Source organism: Balaenoptera physalus (assembly GCF_965194825.1).
Source record: "Balaenoptera physalus genome assembly, chromosome: 10".
Lineage (NCBI taxonomy): Eukaryota > Metazoa > Chordata > Mammalia > Artiodactyla > Balaenopteridae > Balaenoptera > Balaenoptera physalus.
Genome location: NC_138889.1, coordinates 103,437,919 through 103,464,942, shown reverse-complemented (window position 1 = coordinate 103,464,942; position 27,024 = coordinate 103,437,919). Strand labels below are relative to the sequence as shown.

The 27,024-nt window shown below is 37.1% G+C and overlaps 2 protein-coding genes across 2 annotated transcripts; both read right to left on the bottom strand.

The window, feature by feature from the left end:
* Window positions 1-2,710: 2,710 nt before the first annotated feature.
* Window positions 2,711-25,706, bottom strand: LOC309667856 (uncharacterized protein; the record flags this gene model as incomplete). The annotated part of the gene is made up of 5 exons (XM_082476795.1): window positions 2,711-6,733; window positions 15,464-15,583; window positions 16,541-16,597; window positions 25,330-25,525; window positions 25,609-25,706. The coding sequence occupies 5 exons, from the start codon at window positions 25,704-25,706 to the stop codon at window positions 6,605-6,607; spliced, it is 600 nt and encodes a 199-aa protein (XP_082332921.1). The 3' UTR covers window positions 2,711-6,604.
* Window positions 16,356-25,409, bottom strand: MS4A13 (membrane spanning 4-domains A13). Its single transcript, XM_082477866.1, has 3 exons — window positions 22,144-25,409; window positions 18,761-20,243; window positions 16,356-18,383 (listed from the first exon to the last, which is right to left on the bottom strand). The coding sequence occupies exons 1-2, from the start codon at window positions 22,198-22,200 to the stop codon at window positions 20,064-20,066; spliced, it is 237 nt and encodes a 78-aa protein (XP_082333992.1). The 5' UTR covers window positions 22,201-25,409; the 3' UTR covers window positions 16,356-18,383; window positions 18,761-20,063.
* Window positions 25,707-27,024: the final 1,318 nt, after the last annotated feature.

The following is a 27,024-nucleotide window of genomic DNA, read 5'->3' as shown; positions in this document are numbered from 1 at the left end:
CACGCTCTAGTTGTTCTTATCAATTTCATCCTTTCTAATGCATTTCCCTCTATTTAATACTTTTTCGAGCATAAATCCAAGCTTATCATTTCCCTCCTTAAAAGCTCTTCAGGGGAGGACTTCCCTGGTGGTGCTGTGGTTAAGAGTCTGCCTGCCAGTGCAGGGGACACGGGTTCTAGCTGTGGTCTGGGAAGATCCCACATGCCACGGAGCAACTAAGCCCATGTGCCACAACTACTGAGCCTGCGCTCTAGAGCCCACGAGCCACAACTACTGAAGCCCACGTGCCTAGAGCCCGTGCTCACAACAAGAAAAGCCACTGCAATGAGAAGCCTATGCACCACAATGAAGAGTAGCCCCTGCTCACTGCAACTAGAGAAAGCCTGCGCACAGCAACGAAGACCCAACACAGCCAAAAATTAATTAATTAATTAATTAATTTAAAAAAAAAAGCTCTTCAGTGGTTTCCCCGTCTGCGAGGTATAGGTCAACACTTTAGTCATCGTCTTTGATGATTTGACTCTATCATCTGGTCTCTTCCTACTTCTCCAACTTTCACTCTTAACCTATTCCTCCCTGTTATTATGTTTTAATGATATATATTTATTTTAACTACTGGAATATACTATGATCTTTTTCACATTTCTATTTTTGCATGAGCTAATCTTTCTATTTCAAATATCCGCCCACCTTGCAATCTGCTTGGTAAACTATGATTAATCCCCTGCTCAGAGGCCACATTCTTCATAAAACTTTATTCCTTCTTATTTCCCAATAGAAGGCTCATTATCTTTTCTGCACTACTTTTTTCATACTTCTGTTAATACATGTATCACACTGCAGTACTGATTTGTTACCTGTTTGTTTCCTCCCTTAAAATAAAAACTCTTTGTGATGAAGCACCTTATTACTTTTGATACGCCAAAGTTTAATATATTCATTGGCACACTGTAGACAATTAATGTATGTTAGCTAAGCTTAACATTCTTAGAACCACAAGAACTTAATTTGTATTATTAGATAACAATTGATGAAACCTCTTGAGAGACAAGGCAGAAAACGAACAAATAAAAAACAGCAGCACATTTAAAAGAGAGCTACACATATTCACTGGCATGATTCATATTGCTGAGCAAGGCTTTCTGAAGTTCTTTTCCATATACGAAGAAAGGATGAATCTGAATTCACAACAGATCCTTGGGAAATTTTCCTTAGTATGGAAAAGCAGCCTGTTTGCTTTGAAAAGCAACTGAACAGGTGATCCAAGCAATGAGAAGAAATAAGAAGGAGGAATGAAAGGGAAGAAAGAACAGCAGAGACTTTCAGGGCAGAAAGGAACTTTAATGAGGAAAGGAGCAGTCAATGAAGGGACTGAATTGGATGACTTCTAATTCATACTTTGCTCAGGTAGCTAGCTAGCTCAGGTAGAAGAACTCAGACTGAAATGTACTCTTTATTTGTAGAGGCATAAATTATTTAAAATTCTCCTGAGAATTATACAATATCATGCTCTAAGTCTGTGTAGCTTGTACTCTAGAGGCAGTCGCAAATCTTTATGGTCTCTTACAAAAGCTCCATTAGGAAGAGTTGACAGCTATTCAGAGTACCGGGAAAATAAATTCTTCCTTGTAATAATATCATATTTAATAAGGGAAAAGCTTTCCAATTGGAGCCTACAAAAATATGTGTGAAGAATTTTCTGAAATACTGAAAAGAAAAATTCAACTTGTTTTGTATTTTCTTTTGCACAAAATCTGTGGACTTTGTAGCAGCTTTGTTACACAGATATATCATCAGGCCCACATCAGGTAACAGCACCAGGAAAATTCTCACATTTCTAAGGTTTTTAAAAAGCACTCTCAGCTTCCTCTGTAACAGTTGTATGATCATCTTCATTTTTGCAACACTGAAAAAAAAATTAACTTCTTATAAATCACATTATGATTCCTAAAATCATACATGTAGTACTTAGTTTTTTAAAAATATAAGCAATACTGATGTTTATAGAATAAAATGTTAAAGTGCCATTTGTCCTCTTTCTGTTCCATCTCTACCTCAACCCACTCTTTTACCTGCTATTGAATCACTTGTAACTTTTGGTATACTCCCAGACTTTTAAAATAAAATATTTATGGTCTTCTGTAACATGAACAGATGCCGGCACCCCAAAAGTCACCTTGTCATGACATTCCCAATTATTACCCATTCCTTCCCTTGAAAGTAATGCCGTTTTGACTTTTAGGTAATCAATCCTGTCTTTCCTTTCTAATTTTACCAACAGCTTCCATCCCTCCCTAAACATTATAGTTTAGCTTTAGTTTTGCCTGATTTCAAACTTCCTATGAATGGAATAAAAAAGTATGCATTCTTTTGAATTTGCCTTTCAATATTCAACATTATACATATGAGACTGACCTATGCTGTTAAGTGTAGTTATTGCTTATTTTAATTTCTATGTAGAATTTTATTCTCAATATATTCACCTCTCACTGAATGCATTTCCACTTTGGGACCATTATGAATAATACTGATATATATGTTTATTTTTTTCCCTGGAAGTATATCTTTTTTTTTTTTTTTTTTTTTTTTTTGCTGGTGAATCGTGCTTTAATATCAATAGAAGGTGAACACAGGAGAGTGACAGCAGGCGGGGACAGCGGTGGGGAAGTTGTGACGGAGGCCACCTCCTGCCATGCGGGCCATTCCCTGGAAGTATATCTTGCTACATGTATACACACATTTCTGTTGGGTATATAATCAGGACTGAAATTACTGATAGGGTATGCACATCTTAACCTTCAGTAAATAATGCCCCAAAGATTTTCAAAGTTGTTGCAGTAATTTATATGCCAATTAGGAGTGTGTGAGAAATTTCTTTTATCCATAGTCATTACCATCACTTAGAACTGTACTTTGAAATTTAGTCATTGTTAGGTACTTAACATCTCATTGTAGTTTTATTTTAATGTTATTTTTGAAATGGCTGGATTTATGTCTGATATTTTGCTATTTTCTGTATGTCTCATGTCTTTTATGTTCCTCCTTGTTTTTTTAAAAATTAAATACTTTCTGTGTATTATCTTTGTTAATTTTATTTTACTATAATTTTGGGAATTTTCTTAGTCCTTGGTCAGGGATTACAATATGCATTTAAACTTACCACAATCTGCTTCAGATGAATGCTAATTTAATACCAGTAAAATATAGAAACTTTGTTGACATGTAGCTGTATTCCTTCCCCTTCCTTTGTGCCTTTGTAATCTTTGTGTATGTCTTTATTTCACCTTCATTTTTGAAGGATAGTTTTAAAGGATATAGAATTCATGCTTGACTGTTTTTTTCCTCCAGCACTTTAACATGCCATCCTACTACCTTTAGGCCTCCATTGTTTCTGATGAGTCAGCTATTATTGTGGTGACACTGCACACGAAGTCATTTTTCTCCTGCCGCTTTCAAGATTTTCTTTTGTCCGTTTGGCTCTGAGGCATCTAGGAGTGAGTCTTTTTGTGTTTATTCTAACTGGAGCTCACTGAGCTTCTTAGATGGATAGAATACAATTTTTCTTCAAATTTGGGAAATTTTTGCCCATTATTTCTTCAAGTTTTTTTCTTGTCCACCCCCCATCTTCTGGTATTCTCATTATGCATATGTTGGTGCACTAGATGGTGTCCCCCAAATCTCAGAGGCTCTGCTCATTTTTGTTTTCTGTTCTTCAGACTGGATGATCTATATTGGTCTATCCTATTTGCTGATTTTGCCTTCTGTCAGCTCAGATTTGCTCTTGAGGTCCTCTAGTGGGTTTTTCATTTCAGTAACTGTATTTTTAAATTCCAGAATTTCCATTTGGTGTTCTTAAATAATTTTGCTCTCTTTTATTGATATTCTTATTTATTAAAAGATTAACAGCTTCACTGAGGCATAATTGATATACAAAGAACTGCATATATTTCATGTGCACTATTTGATATATACAAACACAGTGATACCATTGCCACAATCAAGGTAGTAGACATTGATACTCTTATTTGATGAGTCATTGCATCATCCATTAATTCTTTAAACATGTTTTCCTTGAATTCTTTGAAGTCTTTCTTTGTGAAGTCCAACATTTGTTCTCCCGTCCCCTCAAAAAAACTGTATCTATTGATGACTTTTTTTTTCAAGTGTATGGGACACTACTGCCTGTTCTTCGCATGTCAAATGTTGTTGTTGTTGTTGAAAAATTAATATTTTAGATAACATATTTTAGTGACTTTGGATTCTGATTGCCTCAGCTTCCCTCTGGAGTGGTTGTTATTGCTTTCCTTTGTGACTTGCCTGTACTAATTCTAGTGAAGTCTGTGTCCCTTGCAGTATGTGGTCTCTGATATATCTGTTTACTTTTTTCTAGTTTTTAATTATTGTTTTTATTTTTAACCCTGGTCTCCTAGGGTTCTCCCCTGGGTCAGAATAAGTGGTCAGCCAATGACTGCTTAGAGCTCATGCTTAAACACCTTGTTATGGGCTGAACTGTGTTCCCCTCAAGTTCATGTTGAAGTCCTAACCCCCAGTGCCTCAGAATGTGACTATATTTGGAGATAGGGTCTTTAAAGCAGTAATGAAGTCATAATGAAGTCATCAGGGTGGGCCACAATCCAATATGATTGATGTCCTTATAAGAAGAGGGGATTAGGACACAGACACATACAGAGGGAAGACCATGTGATGACACAGAGAGAAGAAAGTCATCCAAGAGCCAAGGAAAGAGGCCTCTGAAGAAACCAACACTTGCCAACACCTTTATCTTAGAATTATTCCAGCTTCCAGAATTGTGAGAAAATAAGTTTCTGTCGTTTAAACCATCCAGTCTGTGGTAGTTTGTTATGGCAGCCCCAGCAAAGTAATATACACCTTAAGCTAGTAAGACTACCACACTTTGTCAATGAATCAGTATAGCTTAAGGAAGGTATTCAAAGTTTAGGCCATTTGTAAATCTGTCACAGCTTTTACTTTGTGTTCGCAAGGCCTCTTATTCAGCCAGGAGTGAGAGGTTACTAGGGCCCTCTCCAGCCTCCTTAGTGCATGCATAGTCTCACCCAAATTTGTAATATTCCAAGCCACAAGGGATAAATAGGATACTATCAAGGCCCACTTTGGCTATATTTTTCTCAGAATCTCCCTGCTAAGTTTCTGGCTGGTTGCCAATTTCTTGCCTCAACAAGTATTGTAATCTTAGTTAGGCTAGGTGTTATATTGGCTTTTCCAGATTGTTTGCAATGGAGATCACTATTGTTTTAATACCCCTGGTCATAAAACTTTCTTTGCTCTGCTCCAAATAAAATAAGCCCTCTCCAGCAGTGAGGCTGCTGGTCCTCACAGTCTGACTCACCCAGGTAAACCTCTGCAAAAAGGAACCTGGGGCTGAGGGGGCAAGTTGGAAGGAATTAGAGCCGCTCCAAGCTAAAATGTCACAGACATCCACTGTTCTTACCCAAGGTTCAGTAACTTTTCTTAAACAAACACTTCTCAATTTGTTATATGCTTTGGTAAATTTCCAGAATCTTTAAAAGGTCGTTTATTGACAATTTTGTCCAGTTTTATAATTTCTTTTTAGGGAAATCTGCCATATCCTCACCCAACAATTCTGGAAGCCCCACCATTCCCTTTTCTTAGAAAATGCTTTTTCATGTAGTCTCATAGTTACTTATGCACTTCAGTTAGTCTCTGATCAGAGGGTCTTCCCTTACCATCCTATGTAAAATAATCTTTGCCTTACCTCCTTACTGTGTTTTGTTTTACCCTATAACACTTTTCCACTTCCTGAAATAATTATATATTTATTTGTTTATTGTCTTTCTCTCCCATTGGAGTGCAGGCTCCTTGATGGTTGGGATGTTGTTTTGTTAATCGTTGCAACCTGAGTGCCTATTACACTGCGTAGTAAATAATAGGCCCTCCATAAGTATTTGTGAAAGAATGAATGAGTGTTAGATATCTAGTTTTTTTTAAGGTTGACAGGAAACGTCTCATCAACTTTTGTGGGATTGTGAATTAATACAGGATTTTGGGATGTTATTAAACTTGCAATTACACTTCTAGGAAGCAACCACCTACAGAAATACTAGTCTTGTATGCAAAGATATATGTAGTGGGATGTTCACTGCATCATTGTTTATAACTTAAACTGGAAAAAAGTTAAATATGCAGCAGCAATAAAGGAATGTTAAAATAAATACTAAGGAAAACTATGATGCTATTAAAAGGCATTGTTTACATATGCTTACAATGGAAAGATGTTTATGATAGCTGAGAATAAAAGCATGTAACAAAATAAGATGATCACACAATTAGTAAGAAAGAAAAGTGTGTGTATGTGTGTGCATGCCTTTTTGTATAGATTTTGGTATGTGAGCATGATGGGGACTATATTTAGAGGAGAATAACATTTTACTCTACAATTTTTTTACATTTTAATATTCAGTTTCACATATTACTTTTGTAATTTTATAAACAAAAAAGAAAAAATTAAAAAAGTGAATATTATCACATATTCTATTAGTTCCAAACATATTGTATCAGAACACTTCATCTCCTCCTAGAGTGTGCTTACTAGAAATCTACATCTCTAGATTTGCCAGAGGGTTACATCAAAACTTACCAAACCAACATAGCCGAAGATCGTGTATGTGAAAGCAATACACAATTCCAAGGGGTAGAAGCCCAGTAAAACACGTGAAATTTCTCTCCCAAATTTCTGAAACCAGAAAATAGGGAGACATCTTGCATCATCTTTTGTAAAAATTAGAACAATTTTTTTATTGAAGTATAGTTAATTTACAATGTTGTGTTAGTTTCAGGTATACAGCACAGTGCTTCAGTTATATATGCATATTATGTGTATATATGTATATGTGTATGTGTGTATATATATTTATATATATATATATATATATATATTCTTTTTCAGATTCTTTTCCCTTATAGGTTATTACAGAATATTGAGTACAGTTACCCATGCTACAAAGTAGGTCCTTGTTGGTTATCTATTTTATATTTAGTAGTGTGTATACATCAATCCCAAACTCCTAATTTATCCTTCACCCCCTCCCTTTCCCCTTTGGTACCATAAGTTTGTTTTCTATGTCTGTGAGTCTATTTCTGTTTTGTAAATAAGTTCATTTGCATCTATTGAGATGATCGTACAGTTTTTACTCTTTAATTTGTTAATGTATCACACTGATTGATTTGTGGATATTGAAAAATCCTTGTATCTTTGGGATAAATCCCACTTGATCACGGTGTATGATCCTTTTAATGTATTGTTGGATTCAGTTTGCTAGTATTTTGTTCAGGATTTTTGCGTCTATGTTCATCAGTAATATTGGCCTGTAATTTTCTTTTTTTGGGTGGTATCTTTGTCTGGTTTTGGTATCAGGGTGATCATGGCCTCAAAGAGTGAGTTTGGAAGTGTTCCTTCCTCTGCAATTTTTTGGAATAGTTCCAGAGAATTAGGTGTTAACTTTTCTCCAAATGTTTCATAGAATTCACGTGTGAAGCCATATGGTCTTGGACTTTTTGTTTATCGGAAGCTTTAAAATCACAAATTAATTTCAGTACTTGTAATTGGTCTGTTCATATTTTCTATGTCTTCTTGGTTCAGTCTTGGGAGATTGTACCTTTCTAAGAATTTGCCCATTTCTTCTTGGTTGTCCATTTTATTGGCATATAGTTGCCTGTAGTAGTCTCTTATGGGCCTTTGTATGTCTGTGGTGTCAGTTGTAACTTCTCCAATTTTCTTTTTAATTTTATTGATTTGGGCCCTCTCCTCTTTTTTCTTGTGTCTGGCTAAAGGTTTATCAATTTTGTTTATCTTTTCAAAGAACCAGCTTTTCATTTCATTGATCTTTTCTATTGTTTTCTTAGTCTCTATTTCATTTATTTCTGCTCTAATGTTTATGATTTCTTTCCTTCTACTAACTTTGGGTTTTGTTTGTTCTTCTTTCTCTAGTTGCTTTAGGCATAAGGTTAGTTGTTTGAGATTTTTCTTGTTTCCTGAGGTAAGCTTGTATCACTATAAACTTTCCTCTTAGAACTGCTTTTGCTGCGTCCTATAGGTTTTTTGGATCATCATGTTTTTGTTTTGTCTCTAGGATTTTTTTTTTGATTTCCTCTCATTTCTTCAGTGATCTGTTGGTTTAGTAGCATATTGTTTAGCCTCCACATTTGTGTTTTTTGCAGTTTTTTTCTTGTAGTTTATTTCTAAACTCATAGCCTTGTGGTTAGAGAAGATGGTTGATATGATTTCAATTTTCTTAAGTTTACCGAGGCTTGCTTTGTGGCCCAGCATGTTATCTCTCCTGGAGAATGTTCCATGCGCATTTGAAAATAATGTGTATTCTCCTGCTTTTGGATGGAATGCTCTATAAATATCAGTTAAGTCTGTCTGGACTAATGTGTCATTTAATGTTAATGTGTCTGGCCTGTTTCCTTATTGGTTTTCTGTCTGGATGATCTGTCCATTGATGTAAGTGGGGTGTTAAAGTCCCCCACTATTATTGTGCTACTGTCAATTTTTCCTTTTATGTCTGTTAACATTTGCCTTATATATACTGAGGTGCTCCTATGTTGGGTGCATGTATATTTACAATTGTTGTATCTTCTTCTTGGATTGATCCCTGGATCATTAATGTAGTGTCCTTCTTTGTTCCTTGTAACTATCTTTATTATAAGTCTATTTTGTCTGATATAAGTATTGCTACTCCAGCTTTCTTTTGATTTCCATTTGCATAGAATCCCTTTTTCTATACCCTCACTTTCAGTCTGTATGTGTCTCTAGATCTGAAGTGGGTCTCTTGTAGACAACATATATACAGGTCTTGTTTTTGTATCCATTCAGCCAGTCTATGTCTTTTGGTTGGACCATTTAAGTAGGTCTTTTTTTGTTTTGTTTCCTCTTTTGTTCTCTTCTTTAGCATTATGTTTGGATTCCTTTTTCTTTTTTGTGTGTATATGTATTACACATTTTTGGTATAGCAGTCTATGTATATATCCACATGGTTGTTTTAAATTGCTCACCTCTTAATTTCCAGTGCATTTAAAATATCCTCTATTTGTACTTTCCTTCTCTCACAATTACTAGTTTTGATATCATATTTTGTGTGGATGATTTGCTACCTTTACTGTATGTTTGCCTTTACCAGTGAGCTTTCCCATTTTGTAATTTTCTTGTTTCTAGTTGTCGCCTTTTCTTTTCTGCCTAGACAAATTCCTTTAGCATTTGTTGTAAAACATGTTTGGTGGTGCTGAATTCTTTTAGCTTCTGCTTGTCTGTAAAGCTTTTGATTTATCCATCAAATCTGAACAAGAGCCTTGCTGGGTAGGGTATTCCTGGTTGTAGGTTTTTCCCTTTCATCACTTTAAATATATCATGCCACTCCATTCTGTCCTGCTGAGTTTCTGCTGAAAAATCAGCTGATAGCTTTATGGGGATTCCCTTGTATGTTATTTGTTGCTTTTCCCCTGTTGCTTTTAACATTTTCTCTTATCTTTACTTTTTGTCAATTCGATTACTATGTGTCTTGGCATGTTCCTCCTTGGGGCTCTCTGTGCTTCCTGGACTTGGGTGACTGTTTCCCTTCCCATTTTAGGGAAGTTTTCAGCTATTATCTCTTCAAATATTTTCTCAGGCCCTTTCTCTTTCTCTTTTCCTTCTGGGACCCCTATAATGCAAATGTTGGTGCATTTGATGTTGTCCCAGAGGTCTCTTAAACTGTCATTTCTTTTCATTCTTTTTTCTTTATTCTTTTCTATGGCAGTGATTTCCACCAACCACTCTGTCTTCCAGCTCACTGAACCATTCTTTTGCCTCATTTATTCTGCTTTTGATTCCTTCTAATATGTTTTTCATTTCAGTTATTATATTTTTCAACTCTGTTTCGTTGTTCTTTATATTTTCTCTTTGTTAAAAACTTCTTGTAACTTTTCCCTCTGTACATCCATTCTTTTCCTGAGTTCTTGGATCATATTTACAATCATTATTCTGAACTACTTCTTGTGTAGATTGCTTATCTCCACTTCACTTAGTCGTTCTGGGGTTTTATCTTGTTTCATCCTCTGGAACACACTCCTTTGCCGTCTCATTTTGTTTAAATTTCTATTTGTATTTTTATGTACACGGTAGGTTAGTTACACTTATCGATCTTGGAGAAGTGGCCCTCTGTAGGGGATGCCCTATGTATCCCAGCAGTACACACCCCTCTCATCATCCAAGGGCCAGGGACCAGCTGGTCCCAGCGTAGTTTCTGATCTGTGTTTGTGGAGTCAGTTCTGCAGGCTGCAGAATCATAGTTTTCTTGCTTCTGGTGTCTGCCACCTAGTGGGTTAAGCTGGTTTAGAGGCTTGTAGAGGCTTCCTGGCAGGAGGGGCCAGTGCCTGCCCACTGGTGGTGGAGCTGGGTCTTGGCCCTCTGGTGGGCAGTACTGTGTCAAGGGGCATGTCTAGAAGTGGCTGTAGGCTCAGGATGTCTTTAGGCAGCCTGCCTGCAGATGGGTGGGGCTGTGTCCCCCGCCTAGTTACTTGTTTGGCCTGAGGCATGCCTGCACTGGAGCCTACAGGCTGTTCACTGGGGCCAGGCCTTGGTGCTAATGACCAAAGCAATATGTTGCCTTGCGGAGCGTTCATGCAGATGAATACTCCCTGATATGTCTGCCACCCACTTTTATGACCCCAGAGTGAGCCACAGACACTCCCTGCTTACCCAGGAGACCCTCTAAGACCAGCAGGGAAGTCTGGCCCAGGCTCCTATGAAGTCACTGCTTTTGCCCTGGGTCCTGGCGTGTGCGAGGCCTTGTGTGTGCCCTCCAAGAGTGGAGTCTCTGTTTTCCTTAGTCCTGTGGAGCTCCTGCAATCAAGCCCCACTGGCCTTGAAAGCCAAATGCTCTGGGGGCTCCTCCTCCTGATGCCAGACCCCGAGGCTGGGGAGCCTGATGTGGGGCTTAGAGCTCTCACTGCTGTGGGAGAACTTCTGTGATATACTTATTTTCCAGTTTGTGGGCCACCCGCCTGGGAGGTATGGGATTTGACTATATCACAAGTGCGCCCCTCCTGCTGTCTCGCTGTGGTTTCTTCTTTATGTCTTTTGATGTAGAATATCTTTTTTGGTAGGTTCCAGTCTTTTTTATCGACAGGTGTTCAGCAGTTAGTTGTGGTTCTGGTGTGCTTATGAGAGGAGGTGAGCTCAAGTTTTCTATTCTGCCATCTTGTTTTCTCCAAGTTTAAGATTTTAAGATACCTAAAAGATCTTGGAAACTGTCTTTAAGATGTGTAGGGATGGTAGAGGTCTGTAGTGAGGTCCAGTCTTGAGCCAAGTCACAGCACCAAGAAAAGTGCCCAGTCCTTATGCGGTTCTCTCAGCTAAGAACCCAGGCAAACCTGAAGAAGCAGAGAGGAAGCACATGGAGACTGGCCCTCTGCCCAGATTGCGGAAAAGCCCAGAGGGCACACTGACCTCACTTGCATTATTATCTTTAGTAAGTGCAGATATGGTCATGGAAGGAGCTCCTAACATGAGAGTCAAGGAAAAGAAGGGAAACAGAAGAATAAATAAGCCTCTTTCACCATTTGATTTCCCTAGGCATTCCTACGCCTGTGCTTTCTGCTTCACTTTCCTAGCTTTCATTCCCCCAATTCATTATCTACAGCTGTAATTCTTGATCTTCATCACTCAGCAGTCTTGTCTCAATTCTTGCAACTCTTCATTCTCATTCTCTTCCCTAGAGTCTCTGGCACAGCTCACTATCCAAACTCTTCAGTCAACAAGATTTGGCTATTCTGTCTCCAATGATAAGAGGGCCACCAAGAGATTTTATCAAGCAATTCTCATCATTAAAACAGCTATTATTAATTACAAACTTACTTAAATTTACATGTGTAAAAATCTCACACAGAAATTGCTATAGTATCAGATGGAAGAATGAATAAATTCAAAAAGAGAAACATTTCACTTGGAAGTATAAGGTGATTGTGATTTCTGGGATAAATAAAGCAGATCCCTTTTGTTGCTATTGGAAAGGTATTTTCAACTACATATGAGGATGATGGTTTGGTACTAAGCCTGAAAATAAATGTAGTTTCTGTGATGGCTGTGTTAAGACAAGAATGATATTCTGACCCAGAAAGAATAACATCATAATTCTCTCTCCTTCAATTCCTTTATCTTCCCCCCTTTTTCTGTTGGGTTTATTTAATACCTTTGATATGCAAGAAATTATTAGGTGGTAGAGATTAGATGGTAAGAATGAAATGACAAAAAATTCCTGATTTCTCAGTTTATATTCAAGTAGAAAATACAGAAAGATAATATAAGGTAACATATGATAAGGTTAAAGATGTCAAAATGGATAAGAACTTGATCAACAATTATACAGGACAGGAGACTCACCTTAAGCCATTCATATCTAGGAAGGCTTTGTAAAGAGGTAGGACCTTTGAAATAAAGACTAAGAAAAATGAAGGAGGAAAGCAATATTCTAGGCAGCTTTAGTTTACTTGTTTCTTTGTGACCTACTTTGTTTCAGAAAGAATTTAATAACATAAATTAAGAGTGTGACAATATAATTAAGAAATGGAGACATTAATAAAACCAATAATAAAGCTAAATTATATATCACATGACCTACAGTTTGGTAATGTGAGCAAAAAACTGAATGCAAGAATGAACATAACATTTTTTGAGAAAATGATAAAGCAAGTTTAATTCACGTAAAGTGTTCATTCATCATGATATTAGCAGGAAGATAAAGAAAAGACTGTAGGGGGTTTGAAATGGCAAAGTAAAGAATTCTCATTTAATTTTATTGACAGAAACATAATCATAGCATTTTAGCTGGGAAGTACTTGTGACCTCTTAGTTGGCAAGACTGTAAAAAGTAATTTTGCCCACACTCCATAATTTATGTGTGTTAGTGTTATTCTCAAACTCTTCCCCTGAAAGTGGCAAGTTATGTGCCAGAGAAGTTCAAATAGGAAAAGAACAGAAAAAGTGACTGAGTTCTCAACACATAACTTAAGCCTCTGAATCCAGCTTAAGTCAGTTAAGTGTCCTTTTTTGGGAAGTCAATTTGGGCTGTATTTCTTGTCACAACCAAAAGATCCCTAATTAATAAAAATTTAAGTAAATGATAAACAGTACTTGGTAATTGGGAAGACAGTGAAAAGATAAGGGTTTGAGGATTACATCAAGGTTTTGAGCCTAGGACACTGAAATAAGGGAGTCTTGCAGTACAGTACTTTTGAGGAGGTAAACATTTTCCATTGTATATACGTTGAGTTTGAGATGATGACGATAGAAGCATATCCAAGTAGAAAAGTCATTAGAACATTAGAACAACATGCTTGGAGTTTGGGAGAGACAGAGCAGTTAACTAATAGATATGTGATAGCATCTTCTCCGTTTACACATAAAGAAACTAAAGAACGGGGAAGTTAAGAAACTTGTCCAAGGGGTCACACAGTTAGTGAATATGAAAGGTAGTATCTGAATAAAGGCAGTCTAGCTCTGGATTTATTGTATGAGAAGTATTTTTCAGAGGCATGAACTTTTGGAGATAGCTGAACCTACCTGAGAACACTGATAACTTGATGAGTTTGTGGATTTAGCCAAGCTACTTGTTTATGTTAGAAAGCTGGCATATGAAAAATCTCGTAAAATATTGGTTGCCTTAGAAAATGTAGGTATATAATTCTATAAGGCCTCTAGGAAAAGACAGTATATAAGTTCATTTTGTGTAACTAATTACAGCAAACGAAGCTGAAACTTGTGTTTGGGAGATTGTGAAATTGATCATTAGTACTGAGTTCATGTCAGACAAATACAATGTACAATGGTTTGTAATACTGTTTGCAAAGGTTAAGTCTTGGCAATTATGCCATATTATCTTAAACTAAGATTATAAGCTTATGAGTAAGAGTGGTAAGCTAAAATAACTTGCAACAATTCTATACTTACTAATTCCACCCCTCCCTATCTCTGCCCCTGAAATAAGAATTGAAGGTACCTAGATTGGATTTCCAGGGCAAATGAAAAATTTTCTTACAATTTACAGGGAAAATCTGATGCATGCTTATTTAAATCAATACATCATTCATGACAGACAATCTATTTGGAGGTATTACTGCATCTTCTCTCATCATCTTATTGTCTTCTAGGCTTTTGTTCTCCATGTTTGGATTCCTTCATCTGATGGTCCCCTTTATAATATACTGCAGGTATGGAGAGAGGGTATATAGCGGAGGAGAAGGAAGTTTATCCCTCATCTAGAATGAGCCTTCTACTCAGAATTATTTTGAATTAAAATTTCCAAATTGTTATTTGTTTTGTTCTGTTGTTCAGTAACAAAGAGGAGCTCCACTCCAATCCGTTCTCATTTTAAATGGAAGATTTTTATAATTATTGTTAAAGTCTTTTGCAGCACTAATATTCTGTTATTTGGAATTTACAACATTTTTTAATTAATTAATTAATTAATTTATTTATTTATGGCTGTGTTGGGTCTTCGTTTCTGTGCGAGGGCTTTCTCTAGTTGTGGCAGGCGGGGGCCACTCTTCATCGCGGTGCGCGGGCCTCTCATTATCGCAGCCTCTCTTGTTGCGGAGCACAGGCTCCAGATGCTCAGGCTCAGTAATTGTGGCTCACAGGCCTAGTTGCTCCGCAGCATGTGGGCTCTTCCCAGACCAGGGCTCGAACCCGTGTCACCTGCATTGGCAGGCAGATTCTCAACCACTGTGCCACCAGGGAAGCCCTGTTATTTGGAATTTAAAGCCAACACAACTGAAATAAATCTACTGTAATATCAGTAAAGATATTCACATTTACTGGAGAACGTTACAAAGAGATATAGTTATTTTTCTGGTACAAAGTATGTGACTGTATGTTTAATTAAATGGAAGCAAGGCAGATTCATGCATATTTGGCATTTGAGGGCTTAAAGCAAAATTCACGTGAGACACAAAAATAGGCTATATATGAAAATATCTATGTTAAACCAGAAATGAGTAGCTGTATACAATTCCAACTACTATATGCATCAATAGCAGAATTCTTTTGTTGATTTTGGGGAATGGTTTTAACGTCTAGGATTATACTTTTCTTTCATTAAGAGAATCATCCTAATGTGTGTATATATATATATGTATACATACACATGTATGTATATATATATCCTACTACATATATAACTTATCACTGAAGTCTTCAAATTTTTTACTTTATTTTAATTGGGTATGTCAAGATTTCAAACATCCTATTAATATTTACAAAAAAAATGTTAGAGCTATTTTTGAATTAAAACTTTCAATCAAGAGCTTACTACTAAATCAGAGAATTTCATGGGGGCCAATAAAAGCCTTATTTTACCTCCTCAGGCTTCAAAATCTCTGAAAAGAATAATTTTGAAATTAAGATGTTCCTATAGAATTGGTCACTTACCGCTTGTCCATAATTCCTATATGACACAGACTCAAAAGAAGACAACTCCATTACTGTTAGAACCACTGCAATAACTGCAACAATTATGCATAAGATGTTCATGATCATAGTATATGTAAGCTGAAAAGAAGATATAGGATTATTATACTCAGAATAAACAATTTGGTTAAACAGTTTGTATTGCTGAAAAAAAAATCTAGTTAAAACTTTGTTCTAGTTTCTGAAGCTTTAGAAGGGTTGGTATATTTGCCATTAGAGTAAAACCTTTTTCTGTTTTATAAGAAACCCAGTTAATTTGGAGGAAACATTGAAATATCATCACACCAATAAGCATCAATCTTCCATTTGGGCTCAAAAATATTATATTTTACAATCTTCTGAGTCAGTTGGAAGAAAGGCTTATAATATATGATTTGAACAAAAGGAGTTCGACTGTAAAAAGAAAAAAAAGATGAAAAATGACTGCTTGCAGAAACAGGCCAAATAGGATTCAATGAATTTTAACCCTGGGTTTTCATTCTCTAGGGAAATCCTTCAATATCTTTGGATATTAGTTTTTTATCTGTACAACTATGAGAGCAGACTAATTAATTTCTAAGGTATCTTTTAGCTCTAAGAGTCTAAGATTTTTTTCCTTCCCAATATCTTTCCACCTGTACTATATATGGATCTTTATTCTGAACAGATTTTCTATTTTGTTGCAAGGTACAACTGTGTTCCCAAATTGGAGTTAGGAAAATGAAGTTTTACAGCAGAATTATGTCTATATATAAAGGCATTAGGTCCTATTAAATATTTTTCTAACGGTAAAATTCACACAATGTTAAAAGAAAGTAGAACACCAAACCAAAGAAAACTCCACACTTAAACTTAGAAACCTTTATATAATATGATTGTAACTAATATAGCATGTTTGTCTACATTAAATTATATGCTCCTAGATTTTCAATTAATTCCTTCATTTATTTTACAGGTAGGGTAGATTCCTTCATTGTTTAATGCCCACTGTCTTTTCACTAAAACCTACTTAGCTTTGTGACAAGCGATTTCTAGGGTACCATAAACATTTTAACTTACCAGGCGTGGAGATGGATGCCTTGCTACTCTTATTATGGAGACTCCTGAAATGATAAACTGGATATAAAAACATATATTTATAAATGCTCATTGATAATGCTCATCAACTTAAAAAATATTTTTAACAACTCGTTCTTCTAAGTCAATTATTTTTAGAATATTAAGAGTAAAAAAATATAAAGAAGTTTCAGTGGAAGAGGTAAGGACAAGTTTATATCATATAGTAATGAAGATAACAGTATGGTCACTAATAACAGAAACATATAGGGGACAGTGGGCATAATTCAGACAGAGGGTTGTGGAATATGCCAAAGATGACTTAAGCAGTCCTGAATCAGGGACCAAGTTTGCTTAAATCTGCGCATGCTTTCTGAACTCATTCGATTCTTACTTCTAATGCTATACTTCCTATTGAGATGCTGTCACTGATTATAATTACTGTGTATGAATCCAGATGTAAAAAAGTAGTCCATGAATCTATTCCAGATTGTGTTTGTACAAAATATATCTCTTAACTGAGACTGTAGCCATTATTAGCGTAACAGCTGCTATTCATGTTTTTGCATTTGTTTTGTTAAAAAGAGGTTCCATTATTTCATACCAGGCTACTTTGTCTATTTCCCAGAAGTGTAAAACTATGTCATATTGTTTGAATGTGGGCTGCACAATCCCTGTGAAATATTCCTTTTGTCTTATCTGTTTTAGTGGTTTTGACAAAGATCTAAGTCAAAGGCTAATTTGTGGAAAAATAGCATTCATACTATACACCATATACAGGAAGGCCAAACTTGAAGCTTACTAATTACTCAAGGATAACTTAAGTCTACACACTCAGCACTTCATTCTGTAGCAAAATTGAGATTTCTAAGAAGGTACACAGTGAAGGTAAGAACTAGTTCAGAATACAAAGTGAAAATACCTTGTGAATTTTAAACTAGTGCTAACTAGATTACCAAACCACGTGCTTTACAAAATGCCTTTCAAAGTTTATGAACTAAATGAGAAATTTTGCACTGGATTATATTTAATTGAAATTTTAGACAATTTAATCTAGAAGCTAACCATGATATTTTTATAACATGAATGATTGAAAACATTGAAGGACAGGAATCATTTATCTGGATTTTATCTGCAAATTTACTATTTTTCTCCTATTATTTTCCAAGGCAATGCTTTGACACCTATAAGCCAATGTACAAAGGCAGTGGCTCTCCTAGAGGCCACTGCTTCCTTTATAGCCCACTCAAATGGTGGCCCTCTTATCTCCTACTGCCCTTATATCACCGGTTCTAAGCATGGGTAAGTGGTCTCCTTGCTCCTTATTGTTACTTCCAACCATTCTTTCTCTTCCAGCTTTGAATCAGATGTTATCGGATTCTATCACCCACTACCCCTTCTGGTTGAAGTCATCTACTGGCCCCTTGGTCACTCTTCTATTTCTAGGTGATTTTAATTCTTTTCTAACCTTTTCTCTCACACCTCTTAGTCCTTGGTAATTTCAGAGTATACTTATATGATCTTTCTTATAACCTGGGCTTGTAGTTCTTTGAATTTCTCTCCTCTAATACTTTGACTCTAACTTATCTCAGTCACTCACTCCCATGTTCATTCTCTTGTACTTATTTCTGTCAATAGGTGCAACACCTTCCGAATCTCAATTTTAATTATCTCACTCTGTCCACCACCTCCCATCTTTCTAGCTCATAACCTGCAGTACTGCAACTCTAACAATCCTTTGACCCCATCTGGAGCTATAATCTGAGCCCCTTACTTCTCTGTTATATTCTTTCCTTCACCAGCTTCAATCCCATGGTCAGCTATTAAAAACGTTCATTTTTATACACTCTCAACTCCTTTGCACCTTTCTTGTTTGATCACAGTTGTATGGTTAAACCAAAATCTTGATTAAATGCAGTTGTCCTTCTTACTACATGCCTGTGTCCATCAGCTGAACATGGCCTGAGAAAGATGTACATAACCATCTTGACCCATCTCACTAGACAATCATGTTTTAAAAGCTTAAGTGAGTCCTTAATGCTGCATGAAAGTCATCCTACTTTTCCACAATCCATATACTCTCTCTCACTTTTCCTAGATGACTATTTCCTATTCTCTTCTCTCTCCTCAAACAACCAATCCATTCTCCATTCACACTCTCAGATCATGATCCTGCTTCCTAAATTACTGAGATATTTGAGGTCATCAGAAGAAAAGTTCCACAAGCTCCCAACACCCGACTACCTACCTATAAAATTTGTCCTTTCTCTCTGGTCCTCTACCTTCCCTCCTGTTACCTGCCTGGACACTATTTACATTAAAGGTGGATAATTTTTTGTTGGGGGCTGTCCTGTGCATTAGAGGATGTTTAGCTGCATCCTTGGCCTCTGCTTACTGGATGTACACCCACAGCTGTGAAAACCAAAAATGTCATCACCAAATGTCCTCTGAGGGGAAAAATCAACTCTAGTTGAGAACCACTGCTAGAGATGTACTGTCCATACTCCTAGCTATTTGTGTATTAAAATGCTTCATTTCTTGCCTACCCAAGTCCATGATTCTAATAATCCCTCCCTCCCCTCATTTATCTCATATATCATCAATTTTATCTCTTCTGGTTCAGTCCCTTCAGCAAAAGACATGAAACAACCTACTGAAACAAATAAGCAAATCCCGCCCTGACCCAAGCTTCCCTCAACTACTACCTCATGCCTCTATACCACATTACACCAAAGCCCTTAAAGGAGTTGTCTGTATTTGCTGTCTCTAATTCCTCTCCTCTCATTATTTTTTATTTTTTAATTTTATTTCATTTTTTAAGTTTTTGGCCTCCCCCACAGCATGTGGGATCTTAGCTCCCCGAACAGGGATCGAACCCACGCCTCCTGCATTGGAAGGCAGAGTCTTAACCACTGGACTGCTGGGTCTCTCTCATTATTTTTTAAACCAATTCCAATCAGGCTTTTGCCCCACCTTCTGATGAAACTATTTGTCATGCTTACTATTGGCCTCCATATTGCTAAATCCAATGGTCGATTCTCAGCCCTTGTCTTATTTGACAACATAACACAATTTAATATAGTTGATCTTTCCCTATTTCTTTGTTCACTTGGCTTTCAGGATGTCACACTCCCCAGACTTTCCTACTACCTTATGGCTGTAAGAAACCACAGAAGAGTGCAGGTGATGACAAATTTAGAAAATTTGTGAGTATAGACTCATTGTGTGAGGAACCTAAGGTAAAGACCCTAAATACGAAAATTAACCATGCTAATGGAGATTATGCTTAAGATTCTGTCTTTCACATATCTAAGGACAATCCAACCTATGGTTGTCATTGTGTATTCACTCCTATATCTACATCTCTTGTAATAGTACTGGTAAATTAAAGGTGCTTAAAAAATACTTGTTGAAAAAAGAAATCTGATTTTGAATAAATTACCAACATGGGATTTAGTTACTTAGCTCTCCTGAAAATTTTGTTTAGAAACTGTTCCTTATGTTCCACTAGTGGCATGAATATTATTTACTGAATGATTAAATCATATAAATATATTCTACTTACAATAATTCCCCATAAAGAACATCCTGTTTTGTAAGTTATAGGTTCATATGTCCCAAAGACTCCTTTAATTTGTCCTATATACAAAATCAATAGGAGATACCACATGAAAACACTAAAGATGCCAATCATAATCTGGATAGCCTATGAGAAGAGAATGCTATTAGTATCAAAACCATGTAATTTATAACATAATTCCAAAAAGTGCTGACTATGAGAAACATTCAACATTTTTACAAAAGATGAAAGTAAAATAGAAGTGCACTTAACCATGAAATTTCTGGATTGGTTAGTCCAAAAAGAGGGCCCTTACCAGGAAGTACTGAGGTTTACCAAATAGGAATCAGTCATACCTGGAGCATCAGACTGTTCAGTAGTAATTCTGGTGAATTCTCCCATAGAAAAGTTGACAATCTGACTCTACTACTGGCTGTCCTCCCTACCTAACAAGTAATGATGTGACAGGAGAATACTGAGGTTACTTCTTTTCCTTCAAGGCACATTTGGTATGGATCTTTTTTCACAAGCATGCTGAGGTGGGGTAGAGTCAACACAGAGATACAAAGAATACCCAAAGTAGACTTACTTGCACAAGGTCTTCCTATTGGTAGGGGAGAATTATTACTCAACTTTAATTTGTAAAAAGACAATTATAATCCCAGTAAATATGTACCAGTAAATTTCTGAATTTATATGTAAACTGGTATTTCAACTATGAATCACATTTTTAATTACTCTTTAAAAATTTCAGAGGATACATTATCTTCACTTTCATAAACTTTAATAGGAAGCTATTTAATGTTTTAACTTTAATGGTTCCAGTTCTTTGTAAAGCAAGTAATCTATGAAACACATAAATGCAATTGGCTCATATTAAAGATATGTTTCAGAGAAATTTTTTTCATAGAAAACCCACTTTTTTGGGGTAACAAACTTACGCATTTTGATTCAGATTTTAAGGTTTCCTCTGAATCAAATTTGGAAGAATGAAATTATTTTCAAAGGTTCTTTGGATCTGACTGGGAGAAAATCCTTTACTAGATCTCAAAATCCTTGACAGCCTGGACTTTAGTTGTCCACTGTTGTCACCAGCCTCTAACATGGCACCCAGCATACAGCAGGCACCCAGTAAATACCTCTTGAACAAGCACATCAGTATCAAGAACATTAATTCCACATGACTTTCTGTTAACTATAAAAGGAGTGAGTGGGCTTGAGAAATAGTGCCTACTTTTATATGGATTGCAGCTTTTCTATATGAAACTATGAAATACCTAAGAAGCCAAATCTTGTAAAGGGCTCTTACAAGAAAGCAAGGCTGCTAGTATCTGGAGAAGGACAAAATGACTTTTCTCATTTAAAAAGTATTCTTAACCTAGAGCCAATGAACGGGTTCTAGGAGGTCATATGCTTCCCTTTCCACACACATAAGTGAGTGCAAAGGATTATGATATGTATATGAGTCTGGGGAAAAGATTTAGAGGTTTCTTCCTATGCCCAAAGAAGTCTGTGACTTGAAAGAGGTTAAGAATCTCTGCTGAACAAGTCAGGTAGGAGACTTAGACAACTGGTCTACACAGTAGCCAAATTCAAAGGAGAAGTTCACATCCAGTGGGAAAAATTTTTTTCCCCTTCAGAAGTGATCTTTGAAATTCCTTGGTGTTTATTAAGAGAGCTAGATAAACTCTGTTTATACTTTAATAGAAAAGACAAATTAATAATAGTCCTACTGCATAGATACCAATATAGTAATTAAAAAGATCAGCAATACATCTCTCTCACAGTTAAAAAAATCTTTTTTTCTTTTATTACTTTTTTGATTTATCCATTACTTTGTGTGTATTGATTTAGTCAGTACACATATCTAAGCACATATCTGTTTATAAAGGGCAATGAGATCAAATTTGTAGAAGGCTATCAATATTTTTTAAAAAACCCAAAAACTTTTACCCTTTTGACTTAACCAAATCTGCCGCCCTCCAGATTCAAGAATATTCCTTATTAAATGTTCTTACATGCAGGAATATATTGAAATCTTACTTACCCCTAAAACAAGAGAATCTGCTGTAGAGACTTTTGAACAACACGCACATAGAGCCATACTACCAGCATTGCCTCTAGATGATTATGTCTCTAATCTTTGGCGATATCTTTATTAGCAAACGTCTATAAAACAGTACAAAACACATATACACACTTTCCTCAAAAGAAAGTACTTAAGTTTATTTCTTTTCTTATGGTTTTGCAACCACCTCCCCAAACTCTGAAGCAATCGCTTTTCCACGGCTTAATTGTTAGAGGCAATTTGTATCCACCTGTTCTGAATAACAGTCTCCATAACAGAAAAGCCTCCCTCTATGACTAAAAAATATCGGTACATTACAGATATTTTCTCTGAGTAGTGAACAGTGTCTCTGGATGATAAAGTATAAAGAACACCTAAGGAATAGTGTTAGAGGATTTTCAGTAAAGCTGTTCACAGTTCATTTGCAGTTCACAATCAATTCAGTGTAACTCATAACGCCATGTTTGCATTTTTAAAACCAAATTCTTGGACTTAAACTCATCATGGGCTTGTGATTTTTTTCTGACACATACTTGCTACCTAGTTCGTCTTTCTATAAGATTAACTTTTTCCTCCATGAGACAGCTTATCAAAGTTGCTTCCACAATCCTAAAGGCTCTTCCTGTTTTTTTTTTTTTTTTCCTGTTATTCCTGCATTTTCCCCTGATGTTTAAATCACCTTCTTACTTACGTGAACATTAAAAACTTGGCTAATAATTGTATCCCCTTCTGGGATTTTATCCACTTGTGGATCTGAAATTACATTGTTTAGCATCTTCTAACATGGCATACTTAGGTCAATAACATGAGTTACACCATTTAGCCATCCAGGTGATCATCTAACGAATGATCTCAAAACTTGAGCCTTGGACCTTCCAGAAACTAAAGAGGAGTTTGACTAAATGATCGTCATTTGCTGCACCCTTAAAATCTCATGATTTGATTATTTTAATGAGTCCTTGGTTTCTAAAATTGATTTCCTGAATGTCTCTTAATTCTACAAATTATAGAAACAGAAAAAGCTAGGTAAGAATACAAGAGCTGGTGAAAGCAAATAGAGAACACAATATGTTAATAACTGAATTATAACTAGTAAGCTTTATATATTCAAACATCACCTTTGAGAAATACCAAAGAAAGGCAACCAGGATTAATAGGCAACCAAGATTAACCACTCTGTCAGGTTTAAAAGACATAGAATTACAGAATTCATATATAGAGTAATGAAGAAAATTCATACCTAGATTGCTATTATTTGTCACTTTTCAGATAAGAGGAAAATAATAAAAATAGTAAGCCCTTTTGTGTATATAGAAAAAGTTTTTCACATTCATAGTTTATGGTGGAAGCACCATGAGTGCTTGGGAAGTAGAACATTTAGCATCACTATACTCTCCATCAGGCTCCCACCAAAACTACCTCAAATGAAGTATTCATTAAAATACTAAGAAAAAAAGTGTGTGTGTGTGTGTTTAAAATCGTCAATTTAATTGACAGTAGGAAGAAACTAATAAATGCTACAATATATTCCTGCAATAAATGATGGTTAGAAGTTTAAAAAAAATTCTGCATTGGGTTACTCTACAACCCAGTTAAAAACCAAAAGTAGAGTATAAAAATAAAATTAATCATTTATTTGTTTTTATCTTCTGGTGATCCCATCACTAAACCAAACAGCAGCTGCAGGAAAGCCCCTAGCCCTTATTCTCAACCCTATCCTCACTCCCCTAAACTTGCGTTACATAGAAATTCTGGAACAATCACAGAGAGCTCATGTCTAGAAACCACTTCTCCGTCTTTAGCATCTTCAGCAGGGGTGCAACTCACTGTCTTCAGAATAAAGTGCAAATTCTTCGGCAGGGCCCATAAAGCCCTTCATGAACTGCTCCCTGTCCACCTTATCGGCCTTCTCCTGGCCACTCCCTCGGTTTCAGCCCTAACAGGGGCCACAGCAACCTTCTCTGGGAAGCCTCCTCTGCCTCATAAGTCTGTTAGATACTCCTCTCGTTGACCCCCTAACATTCTGTGCATTCTTCCTATCAGGGTGTAGTCTTAACTTTTGATTTTCAGGACTGGCTTCCAAGTCAGTGTGAGCTCCCAGAAGTCTAGGAATTCATTTCTGTGTGTCCAGGGCCAGTCCTGCATTGCAACCAAGAGACTCAGCCTTTATGAAATAAGCTACAATGAGATATTACCTCATACCAGTCAGAATGGCCATCATCAAAAGATCTACAAATAATAAATGCTGGAGAGGGTGTGGAGAAAAGGGAACCCTCTTGCACTGTTGGTGGGAATGTAAATTGGTGCAGCCACTATAGAGAACAGTCTGGAGGTTCCTTCAAAAACGAAAAATAGAATTACCATATGATCCAGCAATCCCATTCCTGGGCATATATCTGGAGAAAACTCTAATTCGTAAAGATGCATGCAGCCCAATGTTCATGGCAGCACTATTTACAATAGCCAAGACATGGAAGCAACCTAAGTGTACATCAACAGAGGAATGGATAAAGAAGATGTGGTGTGTGTATACACACACACACACATATGCACTATGGAATATTACTCAGCCATAAAAAAGAATGAAATAATGCATTTGCAGCAACATGGATGGACCTAGAGATTATCATACTAAATGAAGTAAGTCAGACAAAGACAAATATTATATGATATCACTTCTAAGGGGAATCTAAAAAAATAATACAAATCAACTTATTTACAAGACAGAAACAGACTCACAGACATATGAAACGAACTGTTGGTTACCAAAGGGGAAAGGAGAGGGGGAGGGATAAATTAAGAGTATGGGATTAACAGATACACACCACTATACATAAAACAGATAAACAACAAGGATTTACTTTATAGCACATGGAACTAAATTCAATATCTTATAATAACCTATAATGGAAAACAATAAGACTCTGTACACCTGAAACTCAACACAATATTGTAAATCAACTACAGTAAATCAAACAAACAAAACAAAAAGACTGGTCGGGCAGGTGGGTGGGTGAGTCCAGACCCTGCAAAGGGAGGGAAGGAAGAGACAAGAAAAGGCGGGTGAGGGTGGGGAGGCATTGAATTTGGTCTCCATGCCTCGCTGGAGCTTTTAACACTTAACAAACCCCGAAAGCAAAGCGACATCATTACCCCTCATTTTACTTGTTCAAGGTCCTTTCGCCCTCCGAGGTCCAGGTCCTGGCTAAGGGGTGGGGGTGGGGTCCTTGCGGCGACCCGACCGAAAGCGATAGCGCTGCCCCTGAGCGTTCGTCCAGACTGGGTCCTCCCACCAGTGCCCAGGCCCGGCTGAGGACGCGGATCTCTGCTGGCGGCCCCCTCAGGCCCAGGTCCCGAGACCCTGCCCAGCCGTCATCAGGGAGAGCGCAAGGCACCCAGGACCCAGCCGGCCCTGAGGCTCCTCGGGTGGCGCAGGCCTCCAACGGCACAGCCGCCGTGCGATCCTTGCGCGCCTGCGAGGGAGCCGGGTGTGGGGGAGGGGGAGTGTGCGTGCGCAGACTCACTAGCGTCTGGCGGGCCATGTGATCAGAGCCGAGCCGACCAGCGCTGGGTGTCTCTCGAAATGGCTGCTCCAAAGCACCGTTTCTCGTATTTGCTTTTCTGGTGCGTTTCTTATATGTACATCCGCTGCAGAGCGACCAGGATCTCTGATGAAAAGTCAGTCCTTTACCGTTCTCAAGAAAAATTTTGGCCACAAATGCACTTTAGAAGGTTTACATATTGAAAAAGGCAAGTAGCTGAGTCATTGACTTTTTTTTTTTAATTTAAATTTTTTTAAAAAATTATTTATTTATTTATTTATGGCTGTGTTGGGTCTTCGTTTCTGTGCGAGGGCTTTCTCTAGTTGCGGCAAGCGGGGGCCACTCTTCATCGCGGTGCGCGGGCCTCTCACCATCGGGGCCTCTCTTGTTGCGGAGCACAGGCTCCAGACGCGCAGGCTCAGCAGCCGTGGCTCACGGGCCTAGTTGCTCCGCGGCATGTGGGATCTTCCCAGACCAGGGCTCGAACCCTTGTCCCCTGCACTGGCAGGCAGATTCTCAACCACTGCGCCACCAGGGAAGCCCCAACCTTACTTTTCTCTGTCCCTATAACCTGGATTTAGAAATTCAGAATTCATTTATTTTTAATTTTTATCCTTTGGTCCTCAATAATTTTGCGTCCTTCAACAATGAAGAGATAGTCATGGTTTCACATCCCATTTGGCTTTTAATCTTTGTTGTCTAAAATTTTTCTCCATGCAGATTATGCTGTTAATTTCCCTTGAATTGGTTCTCAGGATACAAAAGGCATTATGTGGAAATGTGGTGAGACCACCGTGCCTGATATAATGCTGTTAAAACCATTGTTGGGGATCATTCCAAGGACTCTGTAAGCCCTGATAAAATATCTTGTCCAAATTGCTACAAGGAATTTCATTTTACTTATACTCAGGAGAAAACAGATGCTTCCTCTCTCCAAAATCAAACTGTTCTAGTAAGAAAAATGGAAATAAATCTCTGTAACGCTGGGGCACCGAAGCAACTGAGTTTATTGTAGAAGTGCAATATGTATAAATATTTATATAAATTAAATATATATGTATGTATACACATACACGCACATACATACCTATGTAGTAGATTTAAGTTTTTATGTAGTTCACACTTGAACAAGGTGGGGGACCGCCACACAGTCAAAAATCCACCTATAACGTTGTAGTCAGCCCCCCCATTTCCAAGGTTTGGCATCCATGGATTCAACCAACCACAGATTGTGTAGTGCTGGATTGTGTATGTATTGGAAAAAAAATCTGTGTATAAATGGACCCATGCAGTTCAGACTGTGTTGTTCAGGGGTCAA